Here is a 19610-nt window from a genome sequence, read left to right as displayed (position 1 = left end):
AGCGACTGTCTCAGCAGATGCCAAACCGACAGAGCGGGTGTTGCTCGCCAGTCCAAGAGACGATCAGAGAGTGAGGGAGACGGCTCCAGAGCTGGCAGCCTGCGCTGCTGGCAGGGCTTGATGGTAATGATGCTTTGATTGGGACTGAGTGTGAGGCCTCGGAGACATGAGAGGGGTCAGTCACTGGCAACTCTGTTGATCACACAGGCACGCGTACGGCTCTGCTGTCTGCCCGGTGCCCACCGCCGATCCGCCCCTCGCACACGCCAACACTCCCCGACACTCCTGCACCCAAAACATTCCCTCATTCACGCTGCTCGCCGCGAGCTCTCGACGTGCTGCTGGGACCTCGCTTGCCCCCATAATATTCATTCATGTGGCAGAGCAACACTTTCTGCACTTCAGAAAAATACAAAAACGAATAAATTAAAACACACACAGCGACTTTGTCCTCCACACAGCCGCTCTCGCTGGTTCAAGGCAGCGTGGACATTTGCAATCCATTTCATCGTGACCAACAGACACCGAGGAGCGAAATGTGCAGGTCCTGATGCCTTCACGCCACCAGCTTTCCTTTTAGTACCATATTTGTTGCCAAGCGCTCACGACTGTGGTGTTTGCTAAACTGTGGCTCCAAAATGTCACCTGTCGAACAAAATGTGGGTGTTAAATGGAGGATTTTTCTTAGTCTTTTAAACACTGTCTGTACTCTGTTTCATTTTGTCAGACGGGGCCAAAAAGAAATTAATAAATACATAAATAAAATGCAAAACCAAAGCAAATGGCGAGACAAAAGCCTGTGATGTAAATGACCGTGAAAGAATGACATAACACTTAAGATGATTTTAACTTGTTTACCATCTGATCATCGACTGATAACATCGACTGATAAACTCCGATAAACACTATAGTCAAAATGACTTACACTCTCAAGGACTTGCTGTTTAACAATAAAACATTTTTTGGCCATCTTGTAAACTGACAGAACCACAACTGGTTTGGACAAAAGCACTGGTTCATGTGTCGATACTGAATTCATATCATGGTTTTAGTCCTTTAAATTAAGAAAGAGACCAAAACCGTGGGGACATTTCCGTCTTCTGCATCATCCACACTGCAAAAAAAATGGAAAAACAGTCTTATCTTAAGTCGGCTGGTCCAGAACACCTCAATATTCCCACCATGAATACCCGGAGGGGGGCTGGGGACCCGGGCGTCCGGCTCTCTCTGGTTTGGGTGCCGACCCGGGGCCAGATTCACCAATATGTTCGTAAGAACGATCTTAAGAAATGTCTTAAGATCTAAAATTAAGAAGTTCATAAGAAAGTTCTTAAGTGCAATTCCTCAATATTTTCTTAAGAACCGTCTTAAGAACTGTCATTTCTTACGAATTTCTTATTTTTCGTACTTAAGAACTTCTTAAAATATGTCATTGCATTGCACGCGCCAACAAACAACATTTATACAGGTAGTTTGGGTCTTAACCGTCAGTCACTCACTAAACATGGAGAAGGAGAAAAAGAGATGCAGGAACTTTTCAAGGTTATGGTGGATGAGATTAATGTGCGAAAAAAAAATACTATTGGGGAAATTAATAATAATTAGCTACCACGCTAACTAACATGCTAACAAACAGTTAACAGGCTTTTTGTGTAATTAATTACAGAGTATATCCTCAAACTATGACCTACTAGTCTAAACTTGTCTAAAATGTGTTGAAAAAGGTGATATTAGAGGCTTACCTCTAAGAAATTTTAAGAAAAAAGTCAAGAACCAATTTGAGAACTTTTATTTCAAGAATACCATTTAAGTTGAGAAAATACTTAAGAACTTTTTTGGAGAATATGACTTCTTCTCTTTTTTCTTCTTAAGACTGAATTTAAGAAAAAAATGACACTTAAGAAGATTTTTCTTCTTAAGAATGTTTTGTGAATCCGGCCCCAGATCTTGGATAAGCAGAAGTCAGTGGGTGTGGGGCGGATGGATGGATGGATATTCCTAAAACTGAGGGACTACATCTACGTAATGCTGTGTTTCATGATGAGGGTCATGCACGCGGACTGAAGGCTGTCACAGACGAATCAAACGCATCTCGCATCATTACTGCGGAGCACGCAGCTGTCTCTGCCAGTAAACACTGGGTGCTGATCAGACAGCCAGTCAGGCCGAGTCTTAATGGAGCACATCTGATGTGGCCAACGCTGAGCCAAATCAGAGCAGCGCAACACTTATGTTTCAACGATGAACAGCCATTACCATCATATGGGAGGAGAGGGGCGAAACTGGCCGTCCCTCCATGTGAGAGTGGGACTGTCAGTGACTATATTGTTTCACTGGAAAGTGTTCTAGTGTGGCGCCTGTAGTTTGTGTGGACGGGGAAATGGCTCACAGAACCTACCCAGAAGTCCTGCAGACACAACACGGATGACAGACCCAGACCGACAAATCAAGACCGATATTCACGCACTCTATCGGATCCACAAACACCACACAGAGGGACACAGTCAGAATCGCTGTTGCACAGACTTCCCCCCATGTTTTTCTACTACTGGTCACAATTTTTTACAAATCAGGGGTCTGTGTTTACGTTTCCATTTAATTTCCTCCTTTCAGGTTTATTCTTAAAATAATGACGTGAGTTTAGCAATCCTGCTACTTAGCTCGCGTCTTTACCAACAGGATTTTACGCAAGTCTGAATAGTGACGGCTCTAAAGTGATACAAATCCATTGAAGATGTCGAAAAACATAAATAGGTAGACCTTCATTTATTACTTCATTTATGACCATAACCAAATGCTGGTAGCAGTTTGGAGCCTCCACGAGCTAAACTCAACAATTAACTGCTACAGGCAGTAGGCGGTATTGTGAGTTTTGCTGTGTATTTACAAATCTTAAATACAGTGATCCCTCGCTATAACGCGGTTCATCTTTCACGGTCTCGCTGCTTCACGGATTTGCATTGTGCATCGTTCAGCATTCTGATTGGCTAAACAGTCTCCCCGCTTCTTTACTTCCTGTCTGTCAATAACGTTACAGTTTAATACGTGCTGTACATGTACGTAAAACAGCTTGCGAAATTTAAGTTTGCAAACTTTCTCCAAAACCAATAATGTTGACAAAACATTCTGCACTGATTCTCCCGTTCAAATCCAACTGCTCGAGTCGCGGTGGGGCGGTGCTGATCTCCGAAATTTGAAGCCTTGTATAATAATTGTAAAAAGAATAAAGGTTACTACTTCACGCATTTCACCACGGGTTATTTTTGGAACGTAACCCGCGCAAAAAACGTGGGGTTAACGGTACAATACAAGATAATGCAAAATGCCATGAATCATTAAGAATGTGCAGGTGACACCAGAGAAAAGTCTAACCCTGTACTCTTCCTAAACATATGATGTATGTATTTCTTCATTCATTATTACTCCACGTACATCCTGTTGATTACACAACTGTGTGTTTAGGAGTGTGTGGTCCACAGAGTCATTTCCATGAAGCTTTTTGTTCCCCAAAATGTAAACTGCAGTCAGCAGAAGTGATCCCACCTGTTGCCGAGCTGATGACTCAGTCTGCCGACAGCCAAGTCCAGAGCGCTAGCGTTCAGCTCAGACATCCTCATGTGATTAATCTGATATCTGAGCTCAGGCAACATCTGGGAATATCCTTTCTATATGTGCCTTTTTCGTAGAAGAGATGCAGAATTCCTGATAGATCCGACCCACATCTAGAAAGAACCCATAGGTTTTCCTGATCCGATCGTTGCATGCAGTTGGTTAGCGCTACAGCCAATCAGAGCGACAGAAACAAATCAACAAGAGAGTGTGTTGTGCATGCGACTAAAATAAACTAAACGGCGAACAGCAAATACATCTGCCCTATATGGGAATGATTCAAGTGCAGTCTTCTGTTCAATTTTCCAAGAAAAAAGTGTAGATCCCAAAGCCGACTGTTAATCCTCAGCAGCAGCCATCTACCCTCTTTACATCCAGATTATGTTGCCGCTCTGTCATCACATCAAACGCGCCAAGAGTCTCCGTGTACGAGGATGAACTGATTCCATTGGTTCCCCGTGATTTATGGACGTAGTTAATGAGCTCCAACAAACGATGGCTGGACCGACCTCCAGCGGTACATCTCGATTTCTTGGCTGGTGATGTACCCTTCTTATTCTACAATTTAAAGACTTTTTCGAAATCTTGAAAAAAGGAGTCTGACATGGTTTCATCAACAGACTCAGTAAAAAAGCTCATTTTTCAATCATGTCAGCTGCCAGTTCTCAAGGTGAAGTGAGCTTCTTGCCAAATTACCTTTCATCTGAATTCCACTGGCAGTTTTAAGTTGCCGTAATAAATATTTTAGTTACAAAATAGGTTTAGATGATTCATAATTTTTCTAGAATCGATTTTCCCAGATTGATATCTGTTAGGGCTCCTTGGTCCCGCCACGGTACCTGAGCAGGAACACAGTTGTACCTGCAGAGCCATTAAAACCTCTGATGAGACTGAGGACCGAACCTCATGAAGGTCAGTCTGCTTCAAAAGCTCTTTGTAGAACAGCACATTCAGATATTAACCATCCTCAATTTACTTTCAGCTCTGTATATGATTAATAACCAATCAATCTGATTTTGAGACCTTAAAGTTAAATTCCTCTACTCCCCTGACTGATTTCCTTCCTCTCCCTCATTTTCAGTTATCCAGTTTTGCCCCTGAACAATCTCCCCTGTCTTTCACTACCTGTTGTAACCCAAACTCGTGTTCTCTTCTTCGACAATTTCTCCCCTTTTTCCATCTCTGTGGATCTCATTACCTTCTTCTCTGAGAAAACTAGATATAAAACTATACATCACATCTGTCAAAGTGATGGTGATAAATAGATAAGATATACACAAGAGCTAAATTACCTGCCAAACCCATCGCGTTCCCAAGCAATCGCACGGAGGGAGCGTGAACCCTACGCCCTACACATAAACGGTGAGGGCTATTCCTGGCGGGGAGAATCTGCAGAATATGGAGTATCCCATCAACTAATAAATTCCATGTGTATCCATGTAAAAGTGGGGCAGCTGGGCAGAAACGCGCTGTATGACGGGTGGAGACTCAAGCAGCCGGAGAAAGAATTGATATGAAGGAGATGAGCTGCAGATTTCAAAATGTCAAAGTCTAATTGGAGGAGTTTTCTTGTCTTTATTTTAGTTTTATTTTCCTTAATCAGGCTATTCAACAGTTACGGTTGTGCAACTCAGGCCTGGTAACCTCACAGAGCAGCCAGCATGAGACGTTTGCAGTAAATATTGATAAATGACATACTGATAACTTATCTCTCAAAAGCGTGTGCACGTACCTACATACATTCAGTTTCACAGCCAACAGGATAAATAGCTTAAGTTGTGCAGGACCGAATGCAGATTTCTCACTGCAGTCAAAAACCAGCCTTGACATGGGCTTTACGAGGTTTGACAACTCATACTGACATGCTTAATGCGCTCTATACACATAAACGGACTAAAACTGCAGAGAAAAGTGGAGATTTCAACTTTTGGAGATGTACCTGAACATGTCGCCAAGCCCCTTCAGCATGCCCTTCTTCGGTTTTCCCTTGTCTTTGTCTTTGTCCTTCACTCCTTCCGGCTTCTTCCTCTCCTTGCCCATCTTGTCCTTGTCCTTCTTCTTCTCCTCTTTGGCGCGGTTGGTGCCGTTGACCAAGGGTTTTTCTGTGCCGGATAGCGGCGTTTGGTCTGCCATGGTGGACACAGAGTCCCTCCCCGACCGTGAACTCTCTTCCGTGTCCTCCTCCACTAGAAAAAGAGATGAAAACTTATGAAATGGGAAGAAAAATGGAGAACCAAAGAGGAACGTGTTCTTCTGACAAGAAAAACTGAAGCACATATTTAAAAAAAATCAATAATCCCTCATTAAAAAAAATCTATAAATTTCAAATGTTTCATTGTGTCTTTTAAGCACCGGGAGCCTAATACGAGCTAACTGCCTGTTTTAGGAGATTGAAGAGCTCTGCTTCACAATGACATAAAAAAAAAACAATTAGAGTCTATTAGACGCCAGCTTATGAAATTATGAAGACCAGCGCATTAATCCCTGTTCCATCAAGTACCAGGATGTGTTACTCTTCCTAAATAGTTGATGAGTCCCTCTGGGATCAATTCAGATGGATTAAAAGATGCCGACGCTGCCCATTGCATGTCTTTAATTCCACGTGGGGCCGTGTGGACGGTTAATTCTGATGCCCATCTGTGGAGTTCTGTCATCCTGCCATGAACACTTTGTTACATAAAAGAAGTCGCGAGTGTATTTACGGCTCCTTACCGCTAAGCCTTCTGTACTATAGTATCAGTGAAAAGTATTAACTTAAGAGGCTTTTTATCCTGGTTTCAGTTTAATAGTAAAGTCTTCAACAGGACAGCTGGCTACAGTGACTCTCTTAGTGTGCTCTGACGACTTTGAGGACAATTTTTCCCAAAAGTATTGTGGTGTATGAGACTATTGAAGACGCCCCTGCTAGCGGAGAGATCCCTCTGATGTCTAGCATCCGGAGTCATCAATAAGCCATCGCCACAAGCGGTGATGAAATCAGCCGTCAGACACTGAGCATTAGTCAAAATATTGTCACTCCCATGCACAAATCTGAAAGCCGCAGCGCACTTTTAATAGGCCACACATCAACACTTCCATTGTTAGGAATATTCATAGCTGCGTTAATGGGATTTGGCATTATTTAAGCAGCCCATAATGCAACATCACCGCAGCCGCTGATTATGATTTCACATGGGAGACATATTCCAGATATTCCAGATCGACTCGTGGGGGGGAGGATCTTGATGAGGTTTGATGATAGGACTCCAGCCTGACGTTGATGCATCCAACTGGGATTTTTGTCGTTTTGTTTTGTTTCGGAAGAAAAGAAGACGTTTATGTGAAGCATCTGATATCTTACACGTCTCCATGCCCTCATCGTCGTCTTCTGTGGCCGCCGGTCGGTCGTAGGATTTGTCAATAGCTGCTCTGAAGCTTTCATTGCAGCCGCGCCCCCTGATGATGCGGGGGCGGGGCCTGTGGAACGGGAGGTCCCCGTTCAGGGTAACCTCGGCAACGGCTGTCTGGAGGCTCTCAAGAGAGCTGGACTTCTTGAGGCCCAGTGATGGTCCCACGTCCTTTGTGGATGAACCTAATGAAGAAAGAAAATGTATTTGACCAAACAGCATCAGCTCCTTGGCGGCAGCCTTGAGGACATGAGAACACCGCCCAGTAAACTCCAGCTCTGTTTGAGCTCAGTCTCAGCTAAATTATCAGCAACTCATTCTAAGTGAGGGTAAATATATATTTTTACTTATTTATTTAAAAGGAAGTATATTATCAATGCTAAAGTCAAATGGTCAAAGTTCTCTTGACAGAACTGTGGTCAGAAACACCTGGTTTGTAGTCCGACAGGACAGTAGTTTCAACCCCCGTGCCGCAGCAGCACACACACACGCACCACCATGGACATTTGATTTTAGTTTTTGCCACTTCTGAGCACCCTAACCTCAAGTTTGGTAAGTAGAAGAGTAATCACTTACTCTTAACTGCCGTCACGGGGTGTCTGTGCCCTAACGACCTTGCTTATTAACAACGATAGTGATAAATGCAAGAGGCGGTGGTGAAAAAAACATGAATATTTTTTTATTCCTAAAAAAAAATGTGCAGTGCCTACAAAAAGATTGATGGAAACTATATTAGACAGTCACTCAAATTTTGTTTGTTTTAATTTTAATATCAGACTATTGTAGAGTATTAGCAATCCAGAGGTTTGCCATCTGATGATGATGGCCCCAGATGTTGCAGGCAAAGCTTGTACATCATTGTTTGTATTGTAACTACAGCAGCCCATCTTCACGCCTGGTTCTGTGCAATAAAATAGATCTATAAGTAAATTGTACACTTTTTTTATTCTGAACCGTATAACATAATAGTGTACCTTTAATTCAGTAATATCTGAGGTTATTTCTTGGACAATCCAGATGAGTCCGTGTAAAATGTGTTAATTGAATGTGTTAAGTAAATGTAATTAATTTTCGTTAAGAAATCATCACCTTCCACAGAGTTTATATTCGGTAAATTGTACCTCCATTACAACCAATGACGCATGTTTGAAATATCATTTCAAGTTAATAAGGAGCCTTTCCTAATGGCTGTATACATCAGCGCTTCCTATCAATGTTCAAATTTATTAGTGCTGAGCTCTAAATCCACATTTAAAAAAAAGGTCATCTACAAAAATGACAATCACTGTAAGTCCGTCATAAAATGGCCATTTAACTAGTGACATTAAGAGAGAAAATGGACATATACGAGCTGCAATGGGATGACTTTGTGAGCTCTTTAATTAGTTGCCACCAGTTTGGAGGTAATAAAGGCAAAGTCGGCAAAGATAACCCTTAATATCATTAAAAGCTCGCCTTGTAACATGTTTTATGACAAAGATACCACGGTCTTTGTCATAAAAAATGTTTTAAGGCTTAAGAACAACAATCATCATCAGATGACATCAGAGGACATATTTAGAGGATGAGAGCGAGCGTAAATAGAGACCGAGACACTTTCTGCCACTTCCAAAAGACTAACAGCCCAATCTGTCCAAGTGTGACATCGGAGGCTAAGCAGGGTGTCCAGCACTATCCTTCTCTTGTGTTGGATGGAGGGAAATATCCCAACGTCATGTGACCCTCCGGTGAGAAATCCACAACTAATGTCGTCAGCGCGCAAATCAAATATGACATCAGCACCACGGCCGGACCCAGCAGCTGGGGGGGGGGTCATACACCACGATGTGTGAAGAGCTTCATGCAACAGTTTAATGTCTTACCATCTAAAGATGATATACGACCCCTTTCTAATTTTCATAATTAAACCCTCAAAGATGTCATCTCTCAGTATTAATGGGGAAAACTGACAAAATGATGTGAATGTAGAAGCTGCTTTACAAATATATCCCATACGACTCCGGTTCTGCAGAGCAGCTTTAAATTTGTAACACACGAGGGAACGGCTGACCTCGAGAAATGCCGCCGCCGGACTGAACTACACCTGGTTCACCTGAACACAAGCGCTCTCCTAAGAGACAATTAGAAATCAGGCCTGACACAAACACACTGTAATCAAACCTGGGTGACACTTTCTAATCGATTGTGTGTATTCGTGTGTGTGTCATTCCACTTGACTGAATACAAATTTCATTACAAGATGAGGCTGTAAGTGAAAAAAAAGACATCAGCAAAATTGGAGGAACATGACAGTTTAATTAAAGTAAAGCAATTCCTACAGTTGTGCACGCATAATTCTCGCTCCCATGTGGCACTTTTCACACACTCGGAACGCACACGGTGGGGATAATAATATTAAAAAAGGTGAGGAAGCATGCCGGTAAATGAAAGAGACTCTAAACTCGCAGGTGACATCAACAGAGAGTCACTGTAGCAGGAGGTTGCAGAACATATGAAGTCTGGAAGACTAACATGAGAAAACGGGATGAAAAAAAAAGGACAAAGGAGTGGGAGAATATCTACGGTAGTAATAGTATTAGGGCCATGCAGGAGATTTTTTTTTTTATTGTGCACTTCGAGAAAAAAGCCGAAATGTTGAGAAAAAGTCGAAATGTCGAGATTAATGTTGAAATACAATTTCGAGAAAAAAGTCGAAATGTCGTGAATAATGTTGAAATACAATTTCGAGAAAAAATCCAAAAATTTCAACTTTTTCTCAACATTTCGACTTTTTTCTCGAAATTGTGCTTCAACATTAATCTCGACATTTCAACTTTTTTCTCAAAATTTCGACTTTTTTTTCTCGACATTTTGACTTTTTTCCTCCACATTTTGACTTTTTTCTCGACGTGCATAATGAAAAAAATATCTTCCTCCTCTTTAATATTATTTTTCTCCTGCCTGGCCCTAATACTCTTCCGTAAATATCAGATTCGGACGAAGGAAACACAAAAATCAGGAGCGTTTAAGCACTACAACTCCACTCTAATATTCAGATATCTGGATATTTGTCCATTGATTTCTCCTGCTTTCACAAACAGCCAAACTTCCTTCACCGAGGACTGACACAACCCCCACCAGGCCACGAGCAGACAGCGCTCCCTCACTGGCAGCTGACTGACTGGCTCCTGTCACAAACATTCCACCTGCCAGATGGTTGCCTGTGCAGTTCTGCTCAGTCTACCACCTGGCCACGACAAACTTTTTAAGCACCTTTAAAAAGAAAAACCTAGCGTTTGCTTTCCGCGGAAAGAAGAAGTGTTACACCTCAGATGATCCAGTCTGGGAACGTCGCATGGCAAAACGCATCATTTCAAATCTGGCAAGCAGTCACTCCGCATTAAGGGATCCGTGTATTTAGGCAGCTTGGGACGACAACTCATCAACAGATTAAACATTATCCTTCCAATTTAAGTTCTGAAATCCCCACCCTAACAAATACGGCAGAGATGGATGGGGAAGCAGCTGGTACTGGGAGAGGAGGGACAGCCAGGTTATTGATAGAGTCTGCACGAAGTAAATCATGTGTTGTGTGACTTCTCTGCCTCTCTCATCTCTGTACTGTTAACTTTAAGTAAGAAAATTGGCTCCTATAACGAGGGACATAAAAAAATGTAAAAAGATTCTCCAGTTAAACAATGACTCAACACAAATGAATGACTAAAGTGTGTTCACATCTTTCCAGTAAGTTTGAGTTACATCACAGAGCCATCTGACATCTGGTAGGATGGACGACCACAACAAGAGGAAGGTTTCTACATGCGGTTTCATCAGAGACCGCCTGACAAGGACACGGGGAAAACATCTGACATTGTAGTATCATGGTTAGAGAAACTGGTTCCAGACTTATCTGCCAGTTAACAGGAGCCGGCGGAGGCTGCAGGCCGAGTGGTGAGAGTAGAGGAGGGACTGCAGTGCTTGTTGACACGAGGTGGAAATCATTCATGTTGCTGGGAAAACGTGTCCCTACTACTACTACTACCACTACCACTACTACTACTACTACTACTGGTGCTGAGCGGTAAAGTACACTGCTACAGTTGATTTCCAACAGATTTATTTTTTTCTTATTATTACCATCATTATCATTCATATCTTTATTTTTTTTCTTAAAGGGGACCTATTATGGCATTTAATGTCTATTTTAAACAGGCCTTGAATGTCTTAAAAACAAGCTTTTGATTGTTTTTTCTATATAAATTAGAAATTCAGCCTCTGGGCCATGTCTTTATCTTTACCGTTTCTAACCTCCTTCTCTATGCGGGATTCTGAGTGGGCGGGGCTATGATAATGAGGCTCTGTGCCGATTGGCTGCCTGAATGACGTGATACACCGCTATGAAAAAATGGCGGAAGCTCGTGCCGGCAGAGTTAAGCCTGAATTATGGTTCTGCATTAAATCGACGCAGACCCTACGCCGTAGGCGTATTGGACTATTGGACTGTCCTAACTGGCCGCAGCAACGCTGCGCAACGCTGTACAGCACGACGCGGCGCGCCATTTTGAGCTGAACATTGGTCGGATGCCCTGCTTCTATTTTCTTCCTGTCGCTCGCGTTGAAAGCCGGTTGAAAGCGCTGTAGGAAACGGTTATGGATGAGGAACGGTTGATCCAGTTACCGGTAGTTGAAATGAGAAGTTATCTCTATGATACCTCCTCATTTCATTACAAAAACCTCAATAAAGTGGCAGATGCTGGAGGGTGATGGACAGAGAGCGTCCGATGTCACGCTGTGCGACGCGATAGTCGGACGCTCGCATGCAGTTAGCACATGGTGTTTAGTTGTGGACGTGGTTTGCATTTTGGTTACGTAACGAAAATGTGCAGAATCTGAACGGAAGAAGCCACATCAGACTGGATGGCTCATCCGGGCGGCTGTACAGACACTGCAGAATTTGGTTGTTTTCCTCTTTCTCTGAGTTGGCAGGCTGAGGGGAAACCTCTATGTTAAAGCAAGAATAAACATGTTTTTCATAATAGGTCCCCTTTAAGTCATCCAAACTGAAACAAAATAGTTTTTTTTTCTCCTTTGGGCATTAAAAAGTTATTATTCATAATTAGTTGACAAAAGTAAAGCTATCAAGTCTCTTGATCAGGGTTACAGTGATCAATGAACAGAGGAGAAAACACTCACCACATTGCTGCTCTGCGTCAACCACATAAACCAATAAGTCTAGGAAATATTTTCCTCCTCAACCTCAGTCTGGATGGACGTGGGACGTCAACATCAAGGGAATCCCTCAGGGGGGGTCTCTTCACAGAGATTTACGGCATGCCGAACAGGATGTGGACGTCACTGACAGTCCAGCCTCGTCCTGCATCGCTGAAGTGTCCTGACGCAACACATGGCGGCGGCCTGTGTCAACAACGCCCTCAGCCAATCGCAGAGCAGGACACAAGCAGCGACGTCTCCTAACTCATACCTGTCACGGTCTTTGTTTTAAGGAGAGCAGTGGTGTTTTTTTTGGGGGGGGGGTTTCTACTAAATGGGCCATGGATCATTTGTACTTAGTGGAGATTTCAAATAAAGAAAAAAACAATAAATAAATAAAGTTGGAAAAGGGACACCAGGGCCAGGGAAGGCCAAACAAACTTTGTGCAGTTTAAAAAGTGAAATCTATTATTCAGAAACACTTGGGGAATCACAAGTAAATTAGGAACACAGTCTTTTTCGATGAAATCCAAATTGAATTTCCACCTCAATTAAAATAATTGGGAGCATACTGAAAGATAAGTTTGGAGCGGAAATATAAAGACGGATCACTAATTCAAAGACGACAACGCCCCCGAACGAAGATTCTGTAATTTGCAGTGAAGGTGACTCCATCGTTGCCAATAGTGAGATAAGAGCTGCACGTTTGTTTCAAACGAGTGCATTTGGGGATATTTAATAATCTCAACTGAATGAAAAGGACTCATAAATATTTAATGAGCTAAACTGGACAATAAGTCTCAGATCTACTCATCATGTTTGGTGAGACGGATGCTGGACAGCAGTCCTTAGTAACCAAGTAACTTAGTAACCAGCAGCGCCTCATCAACAAGCAACAAGATGAGTAGAAGATTAAAGTGTTAAAGATTTATGAGAAACCTTTATTTAAAGCTCTGAATGTAGTATTACTATCCATTTACCGAGTAAATCCTTCTACACGAAAGACTGAGCGCATCACTGCCATAAAAGCCACAGAAGAGGAGCTCTGTTAACAGGACAATGCAGATCAAGGAGGCATTGTTGCTCCGGGTGCTTCTGAAAGACACTTGAGGGCAGAAATGCTGTTCAATCATCGTACTTCAAGAATAAGCAGCAAGTAATTCTTCTACATAATTCAAGAATAGGCAGTTGGACAAGAATCCATCTCCTTGACCTAGTGAGACCTAATGTTTTGTTTTAAAAAGACGTCTACAACCTGAGGGCTTTCAGGAAAACTTAGAGCTGCTAACCAAAACATTATACTGCTCTGCTTTTGAAGACAAAATGAAAAAAAGGTTAAATCTTCTTTCTGCTTTCAATTTAAATGTATGACTTTGCCTTCATGTTTCTTAAAAGATATTTTGTGTGTATGGAAACGGCAGTGATGTGTGCGTCGCTCCAAGTGTGAAAGGTACAAAAAGGCAAGGTCCAGGAGACTACGTTTGGGTTAGGCAAAAGGAATAAAAGAAAACAAAACAACAAGATTAAACACAGATGTGGCTTTTCCAAAGTGGAAAACAGCACTTGATGAAGGGTCAAGTGCTTGGAGGCAGGGCCGCCGCAAGGGGTGTGCGAACCGTGCGGCCGCACGGGGCCTCGCGCCCCAAGGGGCCTCGCGCTATGGGCCGTTTTTTTTTTTTTTCAAATTTTTTTCTTCCTTTTTTCCCTTATAAATATCAACAGTCACGTTCCATTACAGACCTAAATTTGTACTAGTCTGTGCATATCAATAAATATATGTGCAATGATGCGCTGTCTGTTGTTCAATACAACTGATCTGACCAAGCGCAGACACAAGCTGCTCTGATCCAGACGGTTGAGTTGGAACAAACTGTCACACAATGTCGAGAGAACGAGACAGATTCAGGAAATTTCCATCGGGATGAAAAAAGAAAAAAACTAAAGAAAATGGAAGAGTTTAATGCCTCTCTGAAAGGCTCGTTTGATAAATTTGTTACAAAAATCACTGATCCGACCGGGTCTCAAGCAGCCATGGGGCCCCGCGTCGAGGCAAGCCCAGATGATGATGAGGCAGGGGAAGGTATCCAGTATTTTGATAATTGGAGAGTTAAAATTGCGCATATAGACACCCGATCAGACCCGAAAAACCCAAAGGTTTTGCACGAGGGCCCCCCTCAGCTATTTCGCACAGGGCCTCGCAAATCTCCCAGACGGCTCTGCTTGGAGGGATCCCAAACCTACTTCGACTAGAGTACTGAAATTGTTGCATTTCGTCATTGGCGGTCGGTGGACACACTGGACGCATCTGAGATCAGTCTGCAGTCTGAACAATCAGATGCCATTTCATTTCAAGGTCAACATGGGAAACTGTCCTTGGAGGAAAAGCATGTTCTCAAATCAAACCGTGAACTTTCCCAAACTTTAGAAATGCTTGCTAATGCCTGAGATATAAACATAAGACATTATTACTGTCATATTTGATGTATCGTGATTTTAAGATGAATAGCATGACAAGCTTTTTTCCCCCTGGCTATCAGATCATCTCTCACTGCAGTAAACTCATCTGATGTCACCATTTGAGCAGACAAACCTTGTAAAATATGCAACAACCACACCTTTTTTAACTCTCAAGTATGAAACTACAGCTCAAAGTGTACATTTGTGCTCTTAATTTCCTTCTCTTATAGCCATCGCTTCATTTTGCTAAACTACCATGAAACATTTCTCCGTTTCTCCTCCTCGACACATCTTCCCTTCAGCTGAATCCATTCTTCACGTCAAGCGGCTGATTTTAAAGGCAGGCCTTTTATTCAGTCCAGGTGACAGTGAAAATACACAAGAGCCGACAATGACTGATGAGTCGCTGTCAGCTCGCCGCCTTAACCAAGGACAGAGCGCTTTCTCTGCTCCCAGTCTCCTCGCACGCGCACACAAAAACAATTAGCGCTACAGCTGCATCGGAGCCAAAGGGGGGGAAAATCAAATCTGTATTCACCCAACTGCGTTCACAAGCGTGTTCAGCGGCGACCTTAAACTGCAGCGAGGACTGCGAGACTTCACTCTGCAAGCCAACAGATTTGTCTTGTCAAGAGCGAAGCGGACACAGAATGCAGGAGACCGCTGCACAAATGCGGAAAATACAAAAGCCAAGGAGAACCCCTCTGCAAAAACAACCTGCGGGACAGCTGAAGAATTTATATCTCCAAATCAATATCTGCAATTTAACGCCTGCCATTGTTGTCGCTGTACAATTTGTGTGACGTCCTGTTACAAATCGATCCAAGGAGGCAGGTCGCTGCTCAGTATTGTTCCTGGATGAAAAATTCAGTGATTCTGCAATTAAAAATGTTTCCCAAAAGGTTTTATAACTTGCTTTTACCTAAATAAACCCTTAATGGGGAAATGTGGATGTGAGACATAATAAAATGAAAACAGTTGAAAACTAATTTAAATACCTAAACATTCTGGCTTTTTAAATTAAAGCTTATTACATTTATTTGTGTTTTTTTTTTTAATTAATGGAAAGGCTCAATGTAGGAAAACAATGTAATTATTGACAGATAAAATTGCGATTAGTACTTTGGTGCACCTGTTCAGTTATTTGTTATAACCTGAATTATTTGAGGCACGAACTTCACCGATAAAAAAGATAAAACGCTTCATCGGTCAGGATCCAACTTTCTTAAGCAGCAGCTGTCACATCAGGCGGGTCAGACGGAGAGGCATCTTGCCATGGATATCTTCCTTTTCACTTCTCCCTTGATTTTCAAATCAGACTGAGATCCAAACTGTTTACTGGCCACATGACTGAGTTGATGTGTGGCTTGAAGGTAAATAACTGAATCTCCAAACCTGATTTATATTAGATTTATATAGAAAGCTGTTCAATATATCAAAGTACAACCAAGCATTTACTGTTTAATTACAGATTTCCATCTTTCTTCCTCTTTTACTTTAGATGGAACATGACATCACATGTCTGTAGAAATGAGTTAGTTTTCTAAAAGGCAGCTGTCCTTAAAAACTTCCCTGTAAACATCGTCTCTGACTAATGTCCTTAATCTCTCTTTAATCCAGTAATCGGTGCTCTATGACTGCTCCTCTTTAGCCTACTGGAACCGTTCCTTTTGTTTAGTTGTTAATGATAGGTCACGTTTCGCTTCTCTGTTTGCACCTCCTTTCTGTGTGACGACCTTGGCGTTTCCAGGACTGGTTTGAACCTTCTGCCCTGATGCTTAGGCGTCCTCCCTGCGTCTACCCATGGGGTTCTCTTTTACAAACTCTCCCATTTTCCTTGAACTTGCACCAGATACACAAAACCTACTGGGAATATCTTCCTGTTAAACCCTTGGAGGAGTTTCTGTTGGTTTGTTCCCTCCACCCAGGTGGTTTAAGGTCTGCAAGCCATCTCTGATTAAGAGTCCAATAAAAGACGTTTGTGTTATTTCTGTGATTTTCTCCACAGGGATTGTAGCTTTTAGTAAAGCAACATCTGATATGCACCTGCTGTAATAAAATAAATAATAATTTGAAGGCAGCGAAGCCGGGTTTTTCATTCCATGTTTCACCGGTCCTTACCTGTATCGGCCTCGGGACGAGGGGTGAGGTTAATCTCGTCAGCTACTGTTAAAGGAAGGAGGGAAAAGAGGGGGGATACAAACATTTGGTGTTAAGTAAGTGCTCATGACATTCCACATGCGACATCCAAGTCGTGCTGCAAACATCAGAAAGGACTTCATCTCATTTAACGTCAGATGCCATGCGAGACGGGGAGGAGGGGTTCGGGGGGGGGGACTTGAACAGAGAGTTTGAAGATAGCAATCAAACTTGTTGAGATATCAACACGAAACACAACAGCAATCTGGTTGGGAAGATTAGATATGATTACAGAGCGAGCAGGCAGAGAGACTGTTGCAGCCAAAGCAATCAGCGAATGTTTGAAGCCATTTCAAGGTGAATCAACACACAAGTTCTTGACTTTGGTGAGAGGCGAAGTCGGATTTCAGGCGAGAGGACAGGGGGGTGGAATACATTTGAATATGAAGAACACGTCTGAAACATCGGGAATGTGCAAGGATGTTCAAGGGGACATAAAACTGGATCCTTTCTGGCGTCAGAGTTTAAACTTGCTTATTAGCTGCAATCGTAATAACTTCATACATGGAAGAAATAAAGAAGTGAATTTCACCACTTTGCTCGAGAGTTTTGATTCATGGTCAGTGACATCTGCTATTATATTTCAGTATCAGAATATTCGGATGCTTCAAAAATATGCAAAAATAACATCCCTGTAATCAGAGCTTGAACCTGGAAATGAATGTTTTAAACCAAAAATGAAAATTACATTAAATCTAAGAAGATAGAAGGCTGACATTTAAGATAAATCTTCAATAAAAAGGACAAAAAGTGAAGTTAGGGTAACTGTTCCTGGAAAATCCTGTAATTTTTAAGTAAAACCCACACATTGGAATGCAGAGTTTTGAAGGTTCTACCTAGATCCATGCTTTTCGACTTGCGCGTTTTGATGATCTCGAGCTGAGCGGCGTCTCCGAATTGCTTGGTGCGTTTCTCCGACATACTCTGGCGTCCAAAACCTTCCCTCTGGAAAGCTCCATCCGGATTGTTTTCGTCTGGAATCAAAGCACTGAAACGGGGACGTGACAGGGAGATGACATGAACATAAAACAATGATACATTCAAAATTTAACAGACAAAATTAATCCAAAAGTAGAAGTATTGCACATAAGCTTGGATGTCATGCATCCGATGGCACGTGCATCATCACAGAACACAAATATGAGCCGTTGCGGTCACATCACATTTTGTTCAAAATGAATTAAAGAGAAATTAAAAGCATTTAAGCTGCATTTCAAGTGCTTCCATCCACAGTTGATCAAGTAGCATACATCGCTTGGGGTTTACTGCCCAATATCTCCCCCGTTTATGTATTACTGCTCTCCACTGTTTTCTCGTGAGGGCCTCGATAAAGGGCATCGCATGAATGGATGTGATTCATAATTTCTAAAACAGAACATCTGAGAGCTCCGTTTAAAAGAAGGAGTAGAAAAACAACTGGTCTTCACACAGCCCAGGCCCTCCCACAGACTAGGGGGGGGTCTGACGTGGTTATGGGGCTTGATTCCTCACAAAGTACCGGTATTGAACGAAGGACAAGGGAGGAGCCACCGCTGTGTGTTTTCTAGATATATTGTCTCAAATATCAACAGACGTGATGTCATCCTGCCTTTAACAGCTGGATGTGTTACACACGTGTGTTTGAAATGGGAAAACATTTAGAGCATCTTCTATACAGATTATGAAAACCAAACACTGAGGTAAGAAAAGCAAAGATTAAAACAGAAAAACTTACAGGGGTTCAAAGAGGGGAGGTTAAAAAAACATGTCATGCACTAAAGAGGGGCAAATAAATTAGGAAGGGTTGAGAAAAGAAGTTTAGATAAATAGAGACTGTCAAATGAGGAGAATGGAACAAGAGACGGACATAGAAAAACGATAAAACAGATGAAGTCCACTGAACTTCTCATTGGCTGCAGCCCAAAATCAGACAGTAAAGTGTCATTACATTAGCGCAGCCGAACCGAGGGATAAAACTGGAACCAAAAGAGTCCCTTCCATCAGGCTGAGAGGTCTGACTGAGCCGAGAGCAATCAAAGGGCAATCAGTGGGAGAGCACAATCACAGACTCCTGCATCAACTACAAGGAGACGAGGGGGAACAGACACTGACCTCAAGCAGGAAGAAGGTGAAAATGAGTCAAAAGAAACTTAGCAAGTCTGTTTTTGACAGGCAAACAGTGCAGGGTCTTGTAAACACTTGTCAGTGTGTTAGATCCGCACTTTAACCCTTTAAATAAACGAGCTGATTTAAGCTCGTGTAAGAGTGCGTGTGATAAGTCCGTGGTGCTTCATCATACCTGTCTACTTTGGCGGGAACCTCTTTGGCCCACGACGGCGTGACCTCGGCGGCGAAGCCCACGTCGTCGTGAGAGCTGGACGACGAATGGTCGGAGAGGTGGGGAGGGAGGAGCGGCGGCCGGTCGTCCTCGATGATCACGGTGTCATCCTGAGGCATGTTGACGGTCGGCGAGAGCTGGTAGTTTCCTGGGGAGGAGAACGGGTCTTTGAAGTTTCGAATCCAGAAGCTGCCCAGGAAATTTGTATCCAACCGACCAGACATGTATGCATCAATAATACACGACCATTGCAAGGTCTGAGCGCGTCCTTCATAATCAAAGGGCCAAAAGCTCCTCTCTCATCTCCAGGTTTTTGTCTGATGCAAAATAATGATTCAGGGAGAAATCCGTCAAAAACAAACGAGCGACACAACGGCTGCAATCAGGCTGAAATCAGCCATATTTTAATAATAAATGAGGGTTACTGCGCTTCCTCTGTCCAGGGGCCCGCT

The 19610-nt window shown here is 42.6% G+C and overlaps 1 protein-coding gene across 6 annotated transcripts in view; it reads right to left on the bottom strand.

Annotated features, from left to right (window-relative positions):
- LOC133452483 (partitioning defective 3 homolog) overlaps positions 1-19610 on the bottom strand; it is a 288942-nt gene that overhangs the window by 79749 nt on the left and 189583 nt on the right. For 4 of the 6 annotated variants that reach the window (XM_061731820.1, XM_061731821.1, XM_061731824.1 and 1 more), the window contains 5 exons: positions 19120-19306; positions 17678-17829; positions 16764-16808; positions 6950-7180; positions 5549-5795 (listed from right to left, as the gene is read on the bottom strand). In XM_061731820.1, the coding sequence (XP_061587804.1) occupies positions 5549-5795; positions 6950-7180; positions 16764-16808; positions 17678-17829; positions 19120-19306 (862 nt within the window). The remainder of the gene's footprint in view (positions 1-5548; positions 5796-6949; positions 7181-16763; positions 16809-17677; positions 17830-19119; positions 19307-19610) is intronic. The other 2 variants (XM_061731823.1, XM_061731826.1) reach the window with 1 other exon arrangement.

Source organism: Cololabis saira, chromosome 10, assembly GCF_033807715.1.
Source record: "Cololabis saira isolate AMF1-May2022 chromosome 10, fColSai1.1, whole genome shotgun sequence".
NCBI classification, from domain to species: domain Eukaryota; kingdom Metazoa; phylum Chordata; class Actinopteri; order Beloniformes; family Belonidae; genus Cololabis; species Cololabis saira.
This window is presented reverse-complemented; position numbering and strand designations above follow the sequence as displayed.